The sequence below is a fragment of the Misgurnus anguillicaudatus genome, chromosome 21 (assembly GCF_027580225.2).
Source record: "Misgurnus anguillicaudatus chromosome 21, ASM2758022v2, whole genome shotgun sequence".
In the NCBI taxonomy this organism is placed as follows: Eukaryota; Metazoa; Chordata; class Actinopteri; order Cypriniformes; family Cobitidae; genus Misgurnus; species Misgurnus anguillicaudatus.
Window position 1 is genome coordinate 60443794 of NC_073357.2, and position 23612 is coordinate 60467405.

The window sequence follows — 23612 nt, forward strand, 5'->3', positions numbered from 1 at the left end:
TCATGTAGGCTTATTTATTTTATTATTTTTTCACAAAAGAAAGATGTAATCATCATGTTCTATTCATTTTAATGCTTTTTGCGCGAAAACTAAACCCTTGGGGGAATTATTTATAAATGAATCAACAACGCAAATCAAGGAATTAACTTATTTCTCTATTTAAGACAGTCTGGCAGGGCGGTGATAGCGATACAGCAAAGTTTATAGGATTAGATTTGGAAGTAAGATTATGAAGAAAACAGCGGTCCTGACTCCTGACCTTTTTCTATAAATTTGGCGCACGGCACGCGGCGTTCGGGGTTACGTTCAAATAATTTTCTTCAAAAGAATTATGCTTTGGCTCTGACTTGATTGTAAGAGGCTCATTAATTCCGTCTTCGGATTCGTACCTGATGTGAAGGGAGGTTCATGTCAGAGCATTGGTTATGAATGATCTTCGGACGGATCAGGCACCTTAACATTCTTAACGAAAAAGTTATCAATCGTTCTTTTCCTCTTCTCTTATCATCCGCGGCTACATTCACTCTGTTTATCTGACGGACTCACCTCTCTCTCTCTCTCTGACTGGAGCGCACACGCATTTTTAAACGTACACACACGTAGATCTGGACCATGGCTTTTTCCCTCAAACTCCTGGTCGCACCAGTGCGACCTGATATTTTTTTAAGTCGCACCATTGAGAAATTAGGTCGCATGTGCGACCAAATTGGTCGCACTCTAGAGCCCTGTATTCAGGTAGCTCTCATCATTCATTAACCGTATATCTCGGGGTGGGAATCGCTTGGACCCTCATGAATAGATTCTTTGGGTCCCGATTGGATTCAGAATCGATTCCTGACATACTAACACTCACTGAACAGAAAAAAAGGCAGAGAAAGACCATCCCAAAGTGTATCTTGTTTTCTTGCAGTTTAGAATTAGTCAAACAGGGCTAGATGTATTTGTTTATTCGTTTCTCTTCTGCTCGTGCAGTGCGCGCTCTCTCAAGTTGAGTTCCGCCTTTTGGTTCTGATAACGTCACATTATTATTTTGCAAACTAACATTTAAGAATCGATTCTTGACATTTGTGAATCGATTCAGAATCGGCCACGTCCGCATCGTGATGCATCTAAGAATCGATTTTTTGTCCCACCCCTACGGCAATAAAAAAAATGAAGCAACTAATACTTTATTATACACACCAAGAGTCTTCTCGATTCCTCTCAACTCCTCCTCCTGCAGTTGGAGCTCTCTTTGTTTCTGTATCATCACAGGACTCTTCAGATACTGCATATGACTGCTATATTCAGACTGAACTTTAGCAGACTTCTGCATCGCAACCAAGTACTGCTGTAACAACTCTACACACACACACCAAACACAAATCAAAAACCATGCAACTATAATACAGCAATCGTTCTGCAAAATTGTATTGTTCTCTAAAAAGGTTTATTTACATGCATGTTTCACACCTTACTCAGTTTTGTGAATAATGCAAAATCTGTAATGAGCAGAATTTATTTGGAAAGGAAACACGTGCATGGAAATCAATGTCAAAATAGCGGCGGATGTGCCTGCTTACACTCGTTTGCATGTGGTTGTTGAATTAATCTCAGCTTTAGCGATTAAAGATCGAATGCAATAGAGCCAAAGCTGTTAGTAAATTGTGTTACCTATCTGAGCTTGGGTGTTGTTGTGCTCTTTTGGTAATGGTGCTCCAAACACTTGTCCTCTGAGCTTCTCTATAGACGGCGCTTTGTTCTGCAGACCTCCGAATTTCCCATTGCTGCGTATCCTCTCACCCTGACGCGTTAAGATCGTCGGACATTGCGTCTTATTCTGGACCACCTGCCAAACATTCCCAAAGACATGCAGATGTGAACATGTGAATAAAACTACTCTTACAAACACACTGGCATGATCTCTTTCTTACCCCCCTGCGATAATCATTAGCAGAATCTAAATCATCCACCAGGATTGTGTCTCCAAGAAGACTCGTGAACACTGCGGAGAGACAGAAAACGTCAGTACTCCCTCGTAGTTTCACTGTGAATGCATTTCAACACGATGAAAACAATGCATGTCACGCTGCCAACATCTGCAGGCCGCCAAACTTTACATGCAAAAATAATTGTGCAATACAAAACACACACACACACAACATTAGTTTATAGTTCATTCCTGCAGCGCAGGATAAGAAGCTGTTTTTGAAGCACAACAAATAAATTTTTCTCTGAAAAGGAAATTCCATGGCATAATTTTATGATGCGTTAAGCTGGTCATTTCATCTGGAAATGTTTAAAATAAAGAATAAATAACTCAAATGAAGTGAAACAACCCTCTACGGACACACCGAAGCACTGCCATTGGCTAGTGAACTTTTTATTTTCCTCGTTAGACTTTTTCGTAGAAAGAACAATCCAACTAGAAAAAAACATCAAACAATGATTCTTTATCCAAGTGTTAAACTTTTCTAATACAACAACAAAACCCCCTGCACAAAAAAGAAAAAAAAACCTTTACAAGTTGCGTAATGATTTCTTTTTGTGTGTTATTTGTATGTCTCTCTTTCCGTAGGAAAGGTCTGAGTTTAAAAATGTTGTGTTCACACTAGGGCTGGGATAATTTTTTTCTAGGGATTATTTTTTCGATGCATGGATTAATCTAACGAATCATTTTATCAGTCCGATTCGATTCTCGATTATATCCCCATTAATTAACTTATAGCAATTTATACAAAAGTTGATTTACATATCTAAATGGAAAAAAAAAACATGAATTCCTTAACACTGCAAAAAATAAAAAAAGACTACAAGTGCAAAGTAATGCATTCTTAGTCAGAGGTAGAATTCAATAAAACGTTATGCAGTGTTTGCAGCGCATACGGTGCAGTTTATTAACAGTATAAAAATCTCAAGTTCACATTACTTTATTTTACATGCATTTATGAGCAAAACCTCTTTAATGTGCCTTTTGATGGTCAGTGTAATTTTTATAACTTGATTTGTTTAATCCACATTGTTTTCGTGCTGTTCTAGTCAATATAATGACAGTAGGGCTGCAACAAACGATTATTTTGATAATCGACTAATCTATCGATTATTAGACCGATTAATCAACTAATCGTCGATTATTTAAACAACTAATCAGTACGTTTGGAACGACAATTTGGCTTTTTCAATTAGTTAAAACATCAAGTTGTACATATTCTAACTAATAAATGAAAAAATCATTTCAGTATTTAAAATAGTTTGTTTAATGAACTTTGAGCAGGTCATTCTCTTAAGTTTTCGGATTTCTGTCCAACTCAAATTACACACACATGCTTTCTAAGCATTGTTTAAATAATCTGTTCTCTTTAAAAAAAAAGACAAAACATTGTCTGTAATGCTGCTTGTGTTAAAACACTCACCTTTATTGCAACTTTCCGCATGCTGAGGAAAAATGAGAAGATCTTTGACAAACACAGGATTGCCAGGAGGCGTGAAGAGAGGTGAACCATTCCTGATGTGAGGCAACGGTCTACAATACACATAAGAAATACATGACAATATAAACAACAGATATCCGAAATCTCTATAAGCAGTATAAAAAAAAACTTAAATAATTCAGGATCTCATGTTTGAAAAGATCAGCACCTGTTGTTAGGTTTCCAGAAGACCGTCTCCAGAGGAATCACCTGCTGTCGTCCATTCGTATCACTATAAATCTTCATAGCAGCAGCTGTAGTTTCAGTGACCACACAGTCCATGTCACCCAGAAGATGCCAGGAGATGACCTTCGCTACATCATCATCCTCAACCTGTGCTAGATGACCAATCTTTAAAATAAACACATACACGAATCATAAACACTGCTTATTTAGATCAATTTGTTTCATTCTGGCACGTGTACTGTATATAGATGTAGATATACAGAAACATAAAATAGACACACACCTTTCCCAAAACATCTGGGCTGCCTTTAAAAGGATCAGAAATGGTGCATTTCCGCCGATGTTGATTCTCTATCTTGGTCAAAATATTTTTTTTCACATTTATTGCATTCTCTATTGCTTCAATCTGGTCAGACACAAAGAAACAAACCTCTGTGAGATTGACAGAAATCTAATACATGTCTGAATGATGTGCAAACAAGATAATCTCATACAATACTAGTTCAAAGTTTGGACACAATTGCATTTATGCTTCTTATAATCTAAAAAAAACAACATTTTATCTAAAGGTTTAGGCACACAGATTTCAAATATAAGTTTTACAAATAATATAGTTTTACAAATGTTTTTCTTTACAAAATTAACATTGAATTAAAAATGAAATTGGGTTCAATAAGTATGCACACATTCTCAGACTCACTGTGGTTAATTCTGAGATGTTAAATTCATTTTTAATCATAATTGGTTTCAGTTCACGTAGTTTGTTAGCAGCATCTTCCACCTGACCTAAAGAGAAAGACAAATGGATTAGAAGAATTTCACATACACTTTAAAATCTTTATTGATCGTTTGCAGAATAAAAGTTTTTGTTTATATCGTGTGTGTGTGTGTGTACTGTGTATAATAATTCTGTATACTTAAATACACATGCATGTATAATTTTAATAATAATATATTTTTTATAATAGTAAGTAGTCATATTTATATATAATATAAATATAAAAAATATACATATGTTAATATTTTTTTACAATACACACACACACACACACATAATAAAAAACAAACAAACAAACAAAAAAATTTTTTATTCTGCAAACGTTTAGTTGTGATTAATCATTATGCAGCCCTATTAAAAAGCAATTCCTGCACATTTATAGTCAGACATTTACAAACACACTGAAAATATTAAATGTAAAGCAAAGGCTAAATTAAATTTATAATAAAAACTAAATAATAATACATTTAATGAAAATTGTTAAAATTGAAAGCAGATTAAATCTGGTCAGGGTTATTTTGTTAATTTTTTGGTGTTGTTATTTTTTGTTATGTCGGTGAGGTCATCTAATTTCTAATTTGTAACTTTCTTAATATAAGAATGAGGTAGGAGTTTAAGATTTTTTTTCTTCATCGTTCTCCTGTTCTTCTTGTCATGAAATTAATTTTTTTGTGTTTGTTGGATTATTGTTGTGGCAATAAATGAAATTAAATGAAAAAAAAAACTTCCTCAAAAAGCTACATAGAAAAATTGGAAGAAAAGATGTTGGTTGTGGAAAAGATGTTAATCTGTTCAGAAGGGTCAAATTATTGGTATGCATCAGACAAAAAAAACATCTAAGGAGATTCAAAACATCTAACTAACGATTATTTTCATAATCGATTAATCAGCCGATTATTTTTAACCGACTAATCGAATAAAAACAAAATTTTCTCATTTAGTTCACTTATTATAGCTATAAGGCACTAAATTTAGGGTATTCACGTGTAGAAGTGTACTTTAAAAAGTGCAAAAGCCACACACTACTACAGAGATTTACTAATATAATCTTTTTTATTTTGATATTTTAAGCCCTAATAATAAATTAATATACTTAATATATTTTTATTTACACATTTATTTACTTTAGCATATTTTTATGGTTCAGTACTGTTGTTTTATTACTTATGTAATACATTTCAGCACTGTTTCACTTTAAGAGTTATGTTTGTGTTTATCCAGTATCAATTTTAAAAACTAAATCGCTAGATTTATCCGTTATCGGCAAGTACAGACTAACCTAGTTATCGGTTGCGGTATAATCCACTACAGTTGGTCGACCTCTATTATAAATATTTGGGATAATGCGAGTATACATGTGAACAAAACATATAACACTGTGCTAGTGATTTTTTTATTTTTAACACAAAAATCATACATATTGTGCCTTTAAAACGGTTGATAAATGCAGTGCTGACATTTGAGTTCTGACTTGAGTTGCTCGTTGGTGTCAAAGATGTCTCTGTACATCGAAACGGATTGAGAAAGACGATCTTTCTTCTTACTCAAAGTTGACATGACCTTCTGATGTTCTGCATCTGGAATACAGAAGAACACCAAAAACATACTAAAGCCACATACCTAATATTATCTAACTAAAAAAATCTGTATGACAATAACATTACTTTGAATGTGTTGCATCACACGTATAACATAAAGATGTTATACTATGTCACTAGCGATAAAAACTAGCCATTTCACTACTATTTATTTCGAGTAATCTAAACATGTGCTGTAGATATGAACTGACCATTGCAGAATCTAAACGCGAGACTGTATGAAGTGATGTTAACGCTGGACATCTTTAGCTCAGGATTAAAGTGAAGATGATATTCAGCTCCATCCACACCTGGACTGTCCTCCAAAACGGCCAAATCCTGCACGACACAAACACATTTACCCACAAAAATCATTTCAGTTTGAGTTCTTTTACACCTATTATGCAAAATCCACACTTACCCTACAATAAAAACATTTTTTAATCCCCATTAATCCAAGCAGTCTCATTAGATGCCGTTTTGATTCTCTTATCAATGTTAGGTCACACTGATGAAGCCCCGCCCACTGCCACTGACTGACAGTTGTGCTTTACCAAAGTTTCTACTCTCATCGGGTTGTAAGTTGTTCATATATCTCAATAGTAAAATCTTAGACTGTGTTTACAGGAATCAGATCTATTTGAACTAAAAGCTCTCATGTCTGGTTTTGGTAAGGGAGTGAGGAGCTGTAGCTCATTTGCATTTAAAGGTACACACATGAAAAACAGTGTTTTTGCTTTCACCCAAATGGGGGCACAATTTGGACATGCTATAATTAATGATCTGTGGGGAAACTTCAGACACTTTCTGGGCACACCTGAGCCCTTTAAGGTTAGAGGTGATTGTCAGAAGTCATTTTTGTATTCTCAAATCATTGCAAAGTCAGTGTAGAAAAATAAAAGATGATTTTAACAACAAACACACTTACAGTAATGTGAGCCACTCCATTGGTGAGGCTATACGAGACACTTTTATCTCCATTCTCAAAACAAGGAAGCTCTGTGTCTCCTGTGCCTATAACCGTAACAAACACCTGTCCATCCAAACCTTCACCGGCTGCGTTACTGTAAACGTCCTGTACAGTAAGAAATAAATACTCAATTAGGCTCATCATGAGTATTTGAGACAATGGTAAATCATAAACATTTGACAAATATTTTATGTATTTTTTTTTAATGGTTTTACAGATTAAATGTGCAGTGTGTAAATGTTAGCGGCATCTAGTGGTGAGGTTGTGAATTGCAACCAACGACTTAGGGCCAATCTCATTTTTCTGTCTTACCCCTTCAACTTTGTCTTCGTCTTCCCTTTGCCCCTCGAAACCGAGTAAAGGGGAAAGGGGTAAGACAGATCGTTCGTCTAAAAAACGAGACACCACTCGATTACCGTTTGCGTCACCGTCCCTTGCCGCTAACTGGCTGCTACGTAATCAGACAAGCGTTGACAAACAAAGAAGATGCCGTTGTCTCAGGTTGTGGTATCGATTGCCTGAGCGGAGCTCCACAAATAGCGCATAACTTAGCTGCTAGCTAGCGCCTTAACTAGCGATTTAAAACAAAACATTACAATTAAAACCGTTTGAACATTTTAAGAAGTTAAAAGTATCATAAAACATGAGTGTCATAATATAATCTCAATTAAACTGCAGAAAATACGTTACTTTCATTTGTGCGACTCCTTGACAGTTCGACGTTCATCAATAAAACGTCTTGATGCCGGCTCTCCTGAGATACTTCTACGTTAACGTTTACCCCTCTCTTTTAAGTGTGGTTCTTATCACACTTCGTTTCAAGGGCTATGTATCCCTACGCCTTGGCCCTAGCCCTTGATCAAACTCAGAATTGAGACACCACTTCGCCTCACATGAACGCGCAAAACCGAGGTGAAGGGGTAAGGGGAAGGGGTAAGACAGAGAAATGAGACGCACCCTCAATCCACTGCTCACCCCTCGCTTTTGAAACGCATAGAGAAGCTACGGTAGCCACCACCGGACAAACAGGTCATCATCGGAGACAACTTAGTAAAAAAAGTTTGTCCATTAAGGGCTTCTGTAGAAAGGCAGCCCAAAATGGCGACTTTCATGTAAGGGAACCCTATGTGTATGTAGATAAAAACATCTCATTCTAAGGTAATAAACACACAATGGTTCATTATGTAAGGTCTTTATACACCCTTGATAAGATAGTTTTGTATATTATTTTGCATTTTTGTCAAGAGATCCGTCTAAAAACTACACACTGCACCTTTAAGCAAAAAAAACTCTTGTTTCTCACCATAATCTTCAGACACAGGCTGTCCAGCAGCGTGCGATTGACTCGAGTTTTACCATTGGACACAACAGGAGTTGGGGGCGGAGCCTCAGGGGCTAATTTCACAGGTTTATTGGGAACAACATTTACTGAAATCTAAGATGAGAGGAGAAATAAGTAGGACATCAGTAAACATACAGTAAACCACAGTTACATTTCTTTATTTGTAGTATAGCAATCTTGAGAAGATGTTGTGTATGTGCATTTGTTTGTCTAAAAGTCCAGAATGGAGATGAAACGGTATGAAAATTTAGTTACCAAAATGGCTATTTACTACAGGTTTTGTGAACAATTTCTAGAAATGTAAAAAGTACTGATGCAAACCAAATGTAAAATTTATTTTACATGTAAGTGCGGTTTTGTTTGCCTAAACTTAAAATAAATAACATTAATCATGAGGTAAATGTTCATCTAGTTCAGATAAAACAGGAAGAAAATCAGATTTTCATATAAACACGGGAAAATCAGCAAGTCATCTATCTGCATATATTGTGAGAAATCAGGTGTACTTTATGACCCAGGAGTAAACTTCAAGACACATGTGCTCAAGAAACAGAGTATAAAGTAGTGGTTGATCGATATGAGGGTTTTAATGGCTGATGCCGATATGAAGAAAGCAATGTGGCCAGTTGGCCTATATTTAAAATCTATCATTATAGTAACTAAGAAACATACAATTTGTGAAACTAAATAAACATTGATTTTGCATATTTATGCAATATTCTCTCAAAGGATTAGTCCATTTTCTTAAAAAAAATCAAGTTAATTTACTCACCACCATGTCATCCAAAATGTTGATGTCTTTCTTTGTTCAGTCGAGAAGAAATTATGTTTTTTGAGGAAAACATTCCAGGATTTTTCTCATTTTAATGGACTTCAATAGAGCCCAACACTTAACACTTAATTCAACACTTAACAGTTTCTTTCAACGGAGTTTCAAAGGACTCTAAATGATCCCAAACGAGGCATAAGGGTCTTATCTAGCGAAACGATTGTCATTTTTGACAAGAAAAATAAAAAATATGCTCCTTTAAACCACAACTTTTTGTCTAGGTCCGGTCCAGCGCGACCTAACGTAAATGCGTAGTGACGTAGGGAGGTCAAGTGTTACAAATATAAAACAATAAACTGACACAAAGACATTAATTAATATCATTCGACAACCAACAACGTAGGAACGGTCCTCTTTCTCAACACTTGTAAACACTGGGGCGGAGTTTAGCGTTCGTCCTCTGTGACCTCTTGACGTCATGACGTATTGCGTGGGGTCACGCTATCGCATCACGACCGGATTTAGAAGAGAAGTTGTGGTTTAAAAGTGTATATTTTTATTTTTCTTGTCAAAAATGACAATCGTTTTGCTAGATAAGACCCTTATGCCTCGTTTGGGATCGTTTATAGTCCTTTGAAACTCCGCTGAAAAAACTGTTAAGTGTTGAGTGTTAAATGTTGGGCTCTATTAGGGTCCATTAAAATGAGAAAAATCCTGCAATGTTTTCCTCAAAAAACATAGTTTCTTCTCTGCTGGGCAGGGACAGGCATCGACATTTTGGATGACATGGTGGTGAGTAAATTATCTGGATTTTTCTTTTAAGAAAATGGAATATTCCTTTAATATTAACAAATAAATTGCATTAAGTTACTATACTGAGTAAGAGACTGTTTCACTTTCTTAAAGGGGACATATTATGAGATTTTTTTTAAGATGAAAACTAAGTCTAAAATAGGTTTGAGCAAAAGTGTGCCGTTTTGGGTGTGTCATTTAAAATGCAAATGAGCGGATGAAGTGCAACCACTGATCACAATGATGGTGGTTTGTTGCAATTGAAACTCAATTGTGCTGTGAAATATTTTATCTCTCTCTTTCTCTCCCTACTAAATGGTTGTGCTGTGGTTGGATAGTGCAGATAAAGGGGGCGGTATTACCTTATTCTGACATCACAATAAGGGCCAAATTACAATGACCTATTTTTCACATGCTTGCAGAAAATGGTTTACCAAAACTAAGTTATTGGGTTGATCTTTTTAACATTTTCTAGGTTGATAGAAGCACTGGGGACACAATTATAGCACTTAAACATGGAAAAAGTCTGATTTTCATAATATGTCCCCTTTAAAGTTAAAAATATATATTATTAGACCAAAAAAATGTGTGTATGTTCTTCTGCTTTGTCTTTGTAAAAACAATACAAAAACAAGACAAATGCACAGCCTAGGTTATATATTTGCTAAGATAGAGGCATGTAGCTTAAAAACAGAACGATGTCTTGTCCTTCTCACACACGCAAAGCTTTCTGGGCATCGGGTGACGCTGGTTATTGAGTGCTGGAAAACAGCGTCTTGTTTATAAGTTAACGACAGCAAATCTGAGGAAGAGCCGGTGGCGAGATTTGTCACTGTTTGTGAGGTAAATTTGTTTTAGTTTGTAGGTCCAAAAGTCCAAATATCGTCCGATAAATATATCAGTCAACCACTAGTAGAATGAGGCTTTAAACTCATCATTGGAACTCATTAATGGAAAATAAATAGACATGATGGATCTATCTAAAGAAATATTAAGTAAGCATGTGTCAGTACAACTAGATTTCCCTAAATGTAAACATTTTTTGAATTTAAATTCAGTCAGTCAAGTGATGTCATCACAAACACATGGGAGTAGACGTGAATAAATGGGTTTGCCTAACGTTATTGCTTATATTGCTTGATGCTGAACAGCGGTTTTTGAGCCATGACACGACACGGTTAAACGGTAATTTAAAAAAATGACATGTTAATACATTAAACCGGTAATGGTTAAATTTCTAGTCCAGAATATCCTCACATATAGTATACAGTGACTGCTTAGCCATACCTGAATAAATAACATTGCTCCTAAATGTTTTAGATGATGCTGTATATGTGTGCTCCTACCTGCTGGCTCCACAGATATTTGCTTTTTTCACAAGCCAATACAAACTGGATAACGTATTTCCCTGCTAGCTCTGGAATCTGTTTATCCCTGAGAGAGAAAACAGATCGATGCTAATAATGATGGCAGACCCTTGTGCCTACTATTATACATGCCGTCTAATCTCTTAAGTGAGTGCAAAAATGCAAGAAATTGTCTGTATTTTGGATAAATATAATGTATTTGGGCATGTATTCTTACCTGAAGCAGAAGTAGCCGTCAGTTTCGGAGTCTTCTCGTTTACTACACTTTAAAGTGGAGGCCTACATTTAATGCAACACACACCAACATTACTCAATCTTTTAAAACAATATTCAGTTTGTTATGTATTCCCCTTCTGGGCATCCCAGGGTGCGTTGGTCATGTAATGGCCCCCATCAGGCAAAATCCAAACCCCCTCAAAATCATTACCTCCTCAGACTCAAGGGCATCTGTTAGTAATGCTCGATTAAAAACATACATGATGCCGTTTGCCATAAACATACAATACTGACAACATAGTTCAATACATTTAAGAAGAAATCTGCTTAAAGGGAGACGGTTTAGATTAAACCAAAACTAGGTCTTAGCTATATTAGGACATTTAAGCTGTTATTACAAACACACTTTACAAAAAACAATGCCAATGATGTATTTTAAGATATGACAGCGCAACCTTTATTTTAGTTCAGACAATTCAAACATCTGGGACTAAACCTAAGGCCTGTCCGGGAAACCACCCCGAAATGTTTAAATATACTGAGGCATCAAGAACAAATGCATAAATCGTTTTGGGTGGCATGGAGTGAAACTGTCAGTAAAACAGATTAAAAATGCACACACTTCAGAGGACGGGCGAGATCCTGACGCCAAGCCCTGCCACAGCAGCATTGAAAGACTGGCCGGACAGATATTCTTAACCGGACCGCCATCCTCAGACAACACGGCCACTGTAAACACTGAAATGATAGCACAAAACCAGGATTAGTGGGATATTATCTGCCAGAAAACATATATAACATTATGAGCATTACCTGGAAAGACCTCTCCAGCACATAATTTGACACTTTTGTTGTATTCAACATCAAGTGTGAAAGGTGTGTTGGGATCAGGAATCACATTCAGTTTCACTACAGGTCCTGGAATACTCTTCCTGCTAAATGATCCTTGGAATTCCAACCGATGTTCCCCTCTATGACAGGAACAACTTTTTCAGTGTATTAAATATTAGGGGTGTAACAATACATCAATACGGAACAATGCAATGATCAAATGTCGAACGATACACACAAAATATCGATACGAGGTAGTGTACCTCATTTTGCCACTCAAAAAATTTAGTGAAAAACCACAAACTTTACTCACTTATTATAGTAAACCCTAAACTTTATGAGTGCGCTGCTCGTGCTGTATGCATATGACTTTAATTATAAGCGCACAACTAGTGTTGTATGAAGTGGACATGGGTCCGCTGTCCAAAACGACAGTGATGCGCAAGCATGTGACGTCACAGACCAATTCTTCGGGTTCCCACACCTTAGTTAACTTCAAATTCAAGGACCTTTCAAGGACTTTCCAGGTCCAATACCTTCAAATTCAAGGACTAAATGTGGGGACACATTTGAAGTGAGAGCAAGGTTACATCGTGTAACCTTTTGAGATACATTGTTACAGTTCCCTTTTGAGTGAACTCATGCTGCGTCACTGCGGTGACACTTTGGGGATGCCTTCAGGGGTAAGTGTGTCTGAATGTGGATATCAAATTTAATCAATGGTGAGGCTTAACGACACAGACAGGGTGACGCGGGAGCCAGGAAGTATATCGCTATCTGAAATATTGCCAAAGACGGCGTTACAGGGATGCAGGAAGTAGGCAAGAGAGACGCAGCGTCTCATTCCCTTCTCAGGGAACAACAGTTACATACATAACCCGAGACGTTTTCATGTGTCAAACACAACTATATGCAAAAAAGCATTTTGGTATGAATCAACATTCGCATATAGAAGATATAAACATTTAAAGTGAACAGTTTAGCACGTGTGCTTAAAAAGTCTAGAATTTGTATGATATTATCCTACACTACACAAGGAATAATATGGATTTTTTCCAGAAAACTTCTTGCATAAAATAGATTCAAGCACTTTCAATGACCTGTATCTATGAATGTATATTTTCAAAAACTTCCCAGGGCCTTGAATTCTTCCCCAAGATTCTCAAACTTTCAAGGATGTCAAGGACCCGTGGAAACCCTGTGCAATTCGTTCACAACTATTTTCAAAATAAAATTTTATTGATTTAATAGTTTAGTTGTTGCAGCTCAACTTGCATTACGTTCTGTCTGTGTGTCAGACTGCAATTCAACAATAATGCGGTGATAGCGTAGAAAACTTTGTGTCCAATCAATAAATTGATTGACATACCCAAAATCAAATTAAAAAAATCTTTGAAGTATCTGCAAACATCGTATCGCTGGTTGAGAGAATCTATACTGTACTGTATTGGAAGAAGATGTCAGATTTACACTCCTCGTATACATCATAATGTTTACAGTACACATCTTTAAGTGATAAAATGCATATACTCACTTTGGACCACTTATACTTTCCAATGTGAAACTGGCTTTTCCTTCAACATCTACAGGCTGAGACGTCACTGATGATTTTATCTAAAAGAGACCAACATACAAAAATATACACCCAAATTTGGTCACTTTGTGCACTTTACACGTCATTTTAACCAGATGTTATTCGATAAAGCTTTAAGCAGTAAATCTTCTTTTTCACATTCAGTTTTTGTGCTTGGATGAGACAGTTTCTATTTTTGCTTGATGATGAATGACTCGCATTAATGCATCATCTTACAAAAATGTCAGAGGAAATCTCCGTTTGGCATCGAGCCCAGGCCTAACTCAGATTGGCTGTGATTTTTAGAGCTGCTACAGAAAATAATCACAAATAAATAGCTGTCATTATCAAAGTACCTTCAGCTGTGGGGAGAGAGTCTTTATCATAATGTTGATCCTCTGATCTGGAGATGGATTTCCCCATTCGTCACACAACTGAAGAATGAAGGGCGAGTCCAAACCCTGACCATTCAACACCTGAAGAGGCTGAAGACACACAGACACAATCAAACTTCAACATCTATAAATATACTGCATTGCATATTGTATGTATTGTATTGTAAATTTGATTATTTTACAGTAAAAGAGGTTCTCCTACTGACTTTGCCCTATCAGTGTGGCTCTCATGAAAAAATAAATAAATAGTGAAGACCACTGGTTTATAATAACTTAATTTGCAGATAAAATGAAGGAATTCCATGCGCTGTTTTTACTTAAATATTTTGCATGCAAACTTTAATCTATCACGACAAACTATATATCCTTATGATGGTCTAAGAATGTAGTTTTCATATTTTAGCAGTAATAATATTGCAGTGACAGTAACTTATTAATTTGTGACAAGAGTATGCAGCAAACTGTTGACACCTAGTGGCCGTTGTTCGTAAACCCACTAAAAGTGTAATGGTGCGTTCACACCAGATGCAAATGAAGAGTTAAGCGTGAGGGATTTACATGTTAAGTCCATGCTGAGATGAGATAGTCAACGTAGAGTGCAAATGACACAATTTGTGAATGGCATGGCGCAAGTTGAGCGTTTCGGGGATTTGAAGCACGTAACGCGTGATTTGCGCAAATTGCACAAGTTCAAAAATCTGAACTTTGGCAGATATTTGAGTAGGGTTGTCACGATTATGACATTTTCTGACAGTTAATTGTCTAATAAATTGTGTCGTTTATGGCAATTAATTGCCTGTTTTAGGATTTTGATGATAATGACAATTAATTGTCTGTTTTAATTCTCATAATTTTTTTTGTTTGTTCATGAAATAATTCGTAGTAGCCAATCCTACTAAGGTCATATTGGTACTGGACCACATGACAGTAGTGGCTGCAAAAAAAAAAAACCTATTCCTTACAGATCCTTAAGAATAGCATCCTTTACTTCCATAAATTGGGAATTGATGTTTTGGAAATGTATGTTTTACCTGGCAGTTCATACTAATTATCAAATTTTTTTTTACACATGAAACATGAACACATGATATATTGCGCAATGTAAACTCAATTAAAGCTTCAAAAACACAGAAAGAACGAGACCTTTAAGGGTCCAACTACGCACGAATAGCGCAATTTATTCGCTTTATTTGTGTCTGGTGTGAACGCACAGTAATACAAACCGATTTTTTTGTGATTATTTTTATGTATAAAATATATACTTTTTTTGCCTAATTTTTATTTATTACAATACATGTAAACTGCAATAACAGATTTATTTATTTTTTTTATTTATTATTAAAATTTTTTCACCTTCAGACACTTCCATAAAAAAATGTCTTCGATAAAACAAGACCGATTTTAGGCTTCTAGACAAAAAAAAAATGGCAGAGTAATATTCATTTGAAGGTGTACATCAACTTTTTAATGCCCCCACTCAAAAAGCGGTTACGCACTTTATAAGCTCTTCATGATTATAACATTGGTAAAAATACCCTCATATGTGCATAAAATGAGCGCATTTAGCTGCTCCAACAGGCTGGTGTCATGAGCACATGCTGCCACCTACTGTTTGGTTTAATATTTGTTTTGATCCATCAGTACTCATGTATCAGCTGGAGCTTGGCACACAGCATTGCTTTGGATGGCCCCAAAATACATGTCACAAAACCTGACCAATCAAGTTGTTAAAATGCCATTGTGAATTCTAAACAAACCTGGAAAATATTTTTTTCCTTTCTGATCTGGCGAACACGAGCCAAGTTGCCTTAAATAAATTACAAAAATAAATGTGTGCCAAAAACAGCAATGCAAATGTAAAATTCTAGTCAACAAAACAGAATGTTATTCTGAACCACGACCTACTCCTAAAAACTAAAGAGAAATGCGAATAAAATAGAGGAGACGTGACATGCTGACTACTCGCAAAAGATTGACATGTTATTCCAGGAACACATTTTACTGGTGAAATCTTCTTCAATGAAACATTTGTACCCATAAAATGCAAACCTGTTTGTGTACTCTATATGTGACGTACCAACTCTGGTTTGTTTAGCAGAATGAGATTCGATGGAGGTCCAGCGGTGACTTTGATCCGCACAAATTTCTGCATGTTCTGGTACCTAAAGCACAACTCTCTTGGTCCAGGAGGTCCTGATGCAAACCGGACACCACGTACCAATAACTGTGCAGTATTGGCCTACACAAAAGCATACAAACACTTTTTTATTGCATGGACAAGTCAACAGATGCAAGAGATACTACTGTAGGTCTGGTCATTACTTAAGCTGTTTGGTTTTAACTGATTAGAAACCAGACGATAGATCACTGCATCTCTACCGTGATGGTATAACGGCACAAATGCATCAACCAGTGCTGTGATCTTAGATGTGATCTTATCTTAAATCACTGTATGAATCATTTTTTGTCACAGTGACAGTATTTGTTATAGCACCCACCCCACAAACACTTCATTTGATTAAATTCACATACAAACACAAGGTTTGCATTATCATGAAGTCAAATATTTTTTGCTTTAGCTTAATTTGAATCAGAAAGCTGAGTTTACCTGCCAATATATGTGAAGAGACTTTTTATCCAGATCATCTGCAGACACGGTCAAACCCTTCACGCTATCAGCGCTCAGACTGTCTGTTTTATTCCCAAACTGATCGATGACTTCCACACCTGAGAGACAAACACACGTATGACAAATTTGCAGAGATCTGAATCTGAGAAGAGCACATCTGAATTAATACTAAATCTGCCACCGCAGATTGTGTACAATCTGTACATTTAAACAGACTGATGCATTTACATGCAAGTATATTCACAGATATTCCTCACAACCAGCATAGGAATTGAAAATAAAGTGCTTAGATGCGGAAAAACACATAGCCCAAATTAAATCATGCACTTGGCAACCTATGTGCCTTTAACAATACTGCCATCATGTGGACTAATGGGGCAGTCTCACTACACTTTGAGCATGCAAATAATTTTTGGACATTGCTGCGAATATGATTGTGGCTAGAAGGGATATGGCCATGGCCAAAATCTGGTGAAATCTCACAGGATGAGAGCTGTTTTCATCCTAATCCTAACCCTAAACTCAACATTTCACGGATTTAGGCCGTAGCTGTATCTAGAGGTCGACCGATTTATCTGCAAAAAAAATTTTGCTGCAAAAGAAGGCTGATTAATAGGCAGGCGCATCTGCGGGAACCTAAGCGCTGTTGTAGAACTCGTGACGCTGCCTCTTGCTGCAAGCAGATTGCTCTCGTGTGTGTGCAGCCATGCCTTGTTCACAAACAGCTTTACTAAACGATGGCGGGATCGCGCGAATTAAGCAGCCAGTACAACAGCGCGACGGGCTTATGTCTCGCGGTGCACTGTCCGTGCAAAGATTAGGCTCATTTCATGTGATTAATGAGTGATGATGATTTTGTTTGCGTGAAAGAGAGAGCAGAGCCGCACGCACACGCTTTCTGTCTTTAAACTGTCTCCCTGCTTTTATTACTCAAAACAAAACTGACACGATGGCGAAAGGTCGGAAGACCAAATCATATCTACCGAGGAAATGTTTTACGTGTTGTTACAGTAACACTTTGTTTACAGTTTTGGGCTGCTCAGCCTGGATTACAACACAGTGCGTCCGCTTCGCGAACTGACTCCTTTGAACGGATTCGTTTGAATAAACGGTTGAAACAACAGATCTGTCCCAACTAGTGTTGTTTTTGGCAGCCTGTTTTCATTTTAGTTTTAGTCTAGTCTTTGTGTCAAGCTGTCATTTTAGTTTTTATTAGTTTTAGTCACGTCATACTCTTTTTAGTCTAGTCAAGTTTTAGTCGACTAAAATTCTGGCCATTTTAGTCTTATTTTAGTCAGACTTATCCATGACTATTATAGTGCAGTTTTAGTCGACGAAAACTGATGACATTTTAGTCTAGTTTTAGTCAGTGAAATTGTAGTTTAGTCTCTTTTTAGTAATGCAATTCTATTTAACCCATATATAGTATAATGACCTAGTAGTATTATAGACAAAACAATATTTTCTTTTAGCCAAACCCATTTCAAACAAAAGTTATATTATTGTTACCTTATAGACCCAAGAATACATCCATTACAGACATGGAAGATGCCCTGATTTGAATAGATATTTATTTTACTATCCTCTGAGTGAGTGACTTGACTGTTCGTAAGAGTCTACATAAAAGTCTACATAATCAAAACAGAAGTAGTCTAAGCAAACACACACACACACACACGGGCAAATGGGTCACACACAACTATAGTATGTGTGAGGATAGAAATATGCTATTGTTAACATTTATAATTGTATTTTGACAGCAGCACAAACTACAATCATAAATATGTAATTATATTTTATATTTCTGCATCTGCACATTACCACCAGTGTACCTAATGGACTTTGGCTTAATCTAATGTGACAAAGCTGATCTTAAATGTCAGTATAAATCCAAGCAATTTTGGAGAATTACTAAATGTTTTTCTTGTAAGTAAATTAAAAGTCAGCTTTAAGAAAACATCAGATGTCTATTAAGAAAAGCAAGGTTGGTATGTATGGTTATGTTCTCAACAGTACAGGTGTTTGATTGATTTAATACTCAAGTATTCAGCGAAGTATGTTTTGTTCATTTCAAATAATAAATAATAAGTGTAGTTATTATAGAAAACCACGAATGTCTTTAGCATAGATATCTTTACCATGTTTCAAAACGCAACGCAGCACAATGATATTTAAACAACTGAAGTTACATGATATAAATGTGTACATTGTTATACTGGTGGTGTCAGCAATCAAAGCTATACATTTTAACAGGCTTGTTGAACTAACCTGAAAGTGATGCACGGGATTTATTTTGGACTTTTCTTTTACATTTGGAGCCAGAATGCTGCATCTTCCCGGTCGGAATCGCCGGGAAGGGTTTTGTGCAGCATTTAGTGGAAATGTGTTTATCTTCAACAGCGACTGCCATGAAGAGTCGTGTCCGTAAAAGGTAGAGGATTTTGGTGCAGGAGCAAGGCGTTTGGACCAACTCCGCTTCACCTCTGTAACGCCCCCGTTTCTCCACTTTCCGCATGTCTCGCAGTTGCCGCGTACACTGTTTGAAATGCCCATTAACGTGCAAATGGAGGCATATGATATCAAACCATCGCGAGAGCAGACTGCTCTGCATGCTTTCTACTCTCTCTCGCGGTACTTGTACATGTTTTGATTGGTCTACGCAGCGCCAACAACACACGTGATCACCTGCAGTCAGGTGGCGGGGGCACAGATGCTGGGATGGGTAAAAGACCAAATAACGTTATAACATTTCGTCTCGTCTCGTTTTGGTTAACGAAAATAAAAAGACATTTTAGCTTAGTTTTTATTTTGTAAACCACTTTTAGTCTGGTTTTTATTCGTCAACAACATTGCATTATACATTTTATTATAGTCATCGTCACATGACCAGCATTTTCTTTACGTCTCGTCTCGTTTTCGTCACGTGAAAAAGGTTCGTTGACGACTATATTTCGTCATACTTTTCGCTGACGAAAGCAACACTAGTCCCAACACTAAACTCACAAGACGTCACTGTCAGCACAATCAGTCACTTATAGCGCCTCAGAAATGAGAATGCAAATGTGTTTAGAAAGATTTGCCCTAAATAACAGTCTCAACTAAAAAACATGGACATTTACTATTTTAACTTTATGATGAATAAATAATTTATCAGGTCTACCAAATAAGGATTTTATCCTACAAAGCAATAAAAGCCATGGTAAAAAACTGATCAAAGATGATGACAGCAGAGTGTCAGGTAATATCTGTGTCTGATAAATGCATGGTGCAGAGAAGGTTGTAAAACTCTTCAGAAAGACCAGTCATAATTTTTTTAAATACTTAGTGACATTTTTACATTTAAAATATCTGCTAATGATGAGAACATTTTGATTATTATGTACATACAGACTATCGGCCAAACAAATCGGCCATCGGCTGCCCTGATTTCTAAATGTCGGCATCGGCCAGAGAAAAAGCCATATCGGTCGACCTCTAGCTGTATCCCCTCTAGCCAGAACCTGCGGATATTGGCGGGTAGCACTTCATCCATCTTTGCTTATTAGTAGAGTAAGGTCACACAGTGACTCATGGTAATGTCTTTATGTGAGGCGAATTAGCATCTTTGGTACATGACTTTGGTGCGCAGCGAAATATCTTTCCGGTCTGATGCATTCACATGCATATGAATCAAAGTCATATGCATGTGAAAGGAACAAAAAGTGCAGTGTGACTGCCCCTTAAGACGACAGTGATTTATTCATCAGAAAGCAGATTTCTCAGAAGATGTGAATGGCATCTGCATGTGCAGATGTTGCTGACAGTAGACTACAGTGCAGTGCAAGACAAGTTATGGATTTAATAGTTGACACCAAAATAAAATAAACACCCAGAGTTTATTCATGAATGAATCATGCAGGCTGTTTAGATGTTACTTACAAATGTCTCGTGACAAAGTTTCACCCATTTGGACAGTCACATCGCTTAGATTCACTCGAAGATGTTCTGGTTCATCTGGACGAGTCCTGCACACACACACAAATTAAACAAAAAGGATTATTTCTCTATCAAAAACTTACAACCGCACATTTTCCTTGCCCAGCATTAAAGTGCACCTATTATGCTATGCTGCTGATTCTTTACAGAATTAACCAAATTTACAAGCACACTATCTTCCTGACATGACGTTATCTACACGGTTGATGTATTTACAGTATACTATCTAGAACGTAGGTGGGCATTGCAAGTCATGACTTAGGAACTTCATGGAAATAGGTTTCGAACTCTGAATGATTCATTTAAGCGACTCTGAGTCGACTCTTTCTTTTGAGAGACTTTAGCTGTGTCTGAAACCGTTCACTCATTCACTATTCCCTATATGGGGAATGACAGTTGAGTCCACTATATGGGGAAGAAGCAAATGAAAATGAGTGAGCGATTTCGGACACTGACGCAAATATCATGCGTCAGAGAGCTGTCGCGGAGATTCATCAAAAACACCTGTGTGGCTTTATTGATTGTGCTGTGAAATGGTAAAGTTTACTATCTTACTGTTTTTCACATTTGTCATGTTTATTGTATTAGTTGATAATAAGAGAAGAAAACAACTGCTTATAATATTTATTTACTGATGTTTATTTATTGTTTAAGAAAAATATGTATTAGATTTTAAATAAAAGATACGCAATTACTTTTCATTTGTTTATTTTCAAAAAGTAGAAACTACTGACAACAAGAAAATGTTTGGTGTTTACTGTCAGTATCCTTCAGCTGATTCAAGTTACGCGTTCGTCTCCCGTTGCATCATGGGAAATATGAGTGAACAAGTGTACATCGAATGTACCCTCAAAATCAGAGTGCATTGTGGGTAAAAAGTAGTGAATGAATGTAGGGAATGAAGTTGTTCACTCAGGTTTCGGACACCACTACAAAATGGCCGACACCCGATATAGTGCACTATATAGTGGATAGGGAGCGGTTTCAGACACAGCTATTAACTTTATTTAAGGTGCACTTTCAGCTTTACAACTTTGCAGATGGTTTACATTCACTTACACCTACATTACACATTTCATGAAATTTTTAAAAATCTATCATAGGGACACTTTTTTCACATATTTTAGCGGCATCTAGTAATGAGATTGCAAATTGCAACCAACAGCTCTTAATTTCTAAACGCATACAGTAGCCACCACAAGACAAACATGTTGGGACTGAGACACTGTAGGGACGAAACGTGATCTGTAGAGCATTTTGTTCGTTTAGGGCTACTGTAGAAACATGACGGCGACTTCCATGTAATGGGGACCCACGGTGTAAGGTAATAAAAATTATACAGTTCACTATGAAAGGTCTTTATACAACACTGATAATGTAGTTATGTAGATTATATTGCATTTCTGTCAAGAGACCCTTAAAATAAAAGTTACACACTGCACCTTTAAAACAGCCAAGAGAGAATTACGTTGTGACATGTTCTGTCAATGACGTGGAAGCATGAAACAAACGGTTATTTAAAGGGGCAGTGCGCTTTTTTTAATTTAGTCAGTCTGACATTGCTTTTTATCCAATCGTGATTGTTGATACTGCAAACATGCAAATGAAAACGTTATCCTAGATTTAGAAATTCACAGTGTGAAATGTCAGGTTACGATACCTAGGGATATCTCTGTACCACTGGTTAACTGCGTTCATACCAGATGCGAATAAAGCGAATAAAACACGCTATTTGTGCGTAGTTGGACGCTTAAAAATTTTAGTTAATTCGCTTCATTCGTGAGTGAAATTCACCAGACTGTCCGACCTCTCTCTCTCACTTTCTTCCAAGCAAGATCCTTTTAATTCCTGTTTCTATGAAAGTACGAAGATGTGTCGTACAGCTCCGCGTGTCCACATACAGCGACAATGACTTTGTCCTTTATTGTTTCGTATTTCTGCCTCCGCTCGCTACGTCGTAATCACATCACTACTAGAGCAACATCCTGATTAGTTAACGAGGTGTGAATATCTGCCAAAGTTCAGTTTTTTCAACTCGCCCGAAATGCTCAATTCACGCTGCCTAAAAGCCAATTTATACTTTTGCGTCGGGGGTTACGCCGTAGGGTACGCCAGACGCTACGCACGTAGGCAACGCCGTCATGAGCATTTATACTTCTGCGTTTGTGTTGCTCTGCAGTTACATCGCCGAAATGCGTAGGAGGAAACACAATGCATTCACGCCGACCAATCACAGATCTTGCGGTCCGTGTCGTTTCGACGTGTAGTTACATTTTTGAGGAGGTGCATGTCAGGTACTGCGAAGGCTACGGCGACAGGGTTCGCGTCTATGCGTATGTTACGGCGCACCTGACGCAAAAGTATAAATTGGCCTTGATTTGCACAAATCACGCCGCAGGATGTCTATTGCATCTTTGCATTGACTTAACGTGTAAATCACCTGTGCTTAATGCTTCATTCACGTCTGGAATGAACGCACCATAAGTATGAACAGTGTGAAACAGGATTCTATTAACCTGGGGTTTAGAATAACCCGGGGTTAACTATTTCAAGTGTGAAAAGCCCAATAATGTTTGTGTCTTACATTATGATGAAGGACGTGGTGACTATGTGCAGGTCATGGAAAGACACGCTGTAGTAATGTTCTCGCTGTGCTTGAGTGGGGACAGACAGAGGTGGCAGTTTTCCTTTAGACAGCTCTTCAGGATTTATCTCTGCTGTCCAGTTCACCTGCCAGAAACACAAACTGTGATATACTGAAAA

At 37.0% G+C, this 23612-nt stretch overlaps 1 protein-coding gene across 2 annotated transcripts in view; it reads right to left on the reverse strand.

Annotated features, from left to right (window-relative positions):
- smchd1 (structural maintenance of chromosomes flexible hinge domain containing 1) overlaps nucleotides 1-23612 on the reverse strand; it is a 54091-nt gene that overhangs the window by 3486 nt on the left and 26993 nt on the right. For both annotated transcript variants that reach the window (XM_055217278.2, XM_055217271.2), the window contains exons 27-47: nucleotides 23434-23579; nucleotides 20793-20878; nucleotides 16854-16972; nucleotides 16323-16484; nucleotides 14207-14335; nucleotides 13812-13891; nucleotides 12260-12417; nucleotides 12069-12184; nucleotides 11448-11509; nucleotides 11210-11297; nucleotides 8264-8395; nucleotides 6919-7065; nucleotides 6203-6329; nucleotides 5871-5990; nucleotides 4336-4421; nucleotides 3919-4041; nucleotides 3619-3800; nucleotides 3393-3502; nucleotides 1914-1984; nucleotides 1654-1828; nucleotides 1183-1341 (exon numbers count right to left, since the gene is read on the reverse strand). In XM_055217278.2, the coding sequence (XP_055073253.2) occupies nucleotides 1183-1341; nucleotides 1654-1828; nucleotides 1914-1984; nucleotides 3393-3502; nucleotides 3619-3800; nucleotides 3919-4041; nucleotides 4336-4421; nucleotides 5871-5990; nucleotides 6203-6329; nucleotides 6919-7065; nucleotides 8264-8395; nucleotides 11210-11297; nucleotides 11448-11509; nucleotides 12069-12184; nucleotides 12260-12417; nucleotides 13812-13891; nucleotides 14207-14335; nucleotides 16323-16484; nucleotides 16854-16972; nucleotides 20793-20878; nucleotides 23434-23579 (2578 nt within the window). The remainder of the gene's footprint in view (nucleotides 1-1182; nucleotides 1342-1653; nucleotides 1829-1913; nucleotides 1985-3392; nucleotides 3503-3618; nucleotides 3801-3918; nucleotides 4042-4335; nucleotides 4422-5870; nucleotides 5991-6202; nucleotides 6330-6918; nucleotides 7066-8263; nucleotides 8396-11209; nucleotides 11298-11447; nucleotides 11510-12068; nucleotides 12185-12259; nucleotides 12418-13811; nucleotides 13892-14206; nucleotides 14336-16322; nucleotides 16485-16853; nucleotides 16973-20792; nucleotides 20879-23433; nucleotides 23580-23612) is intronic.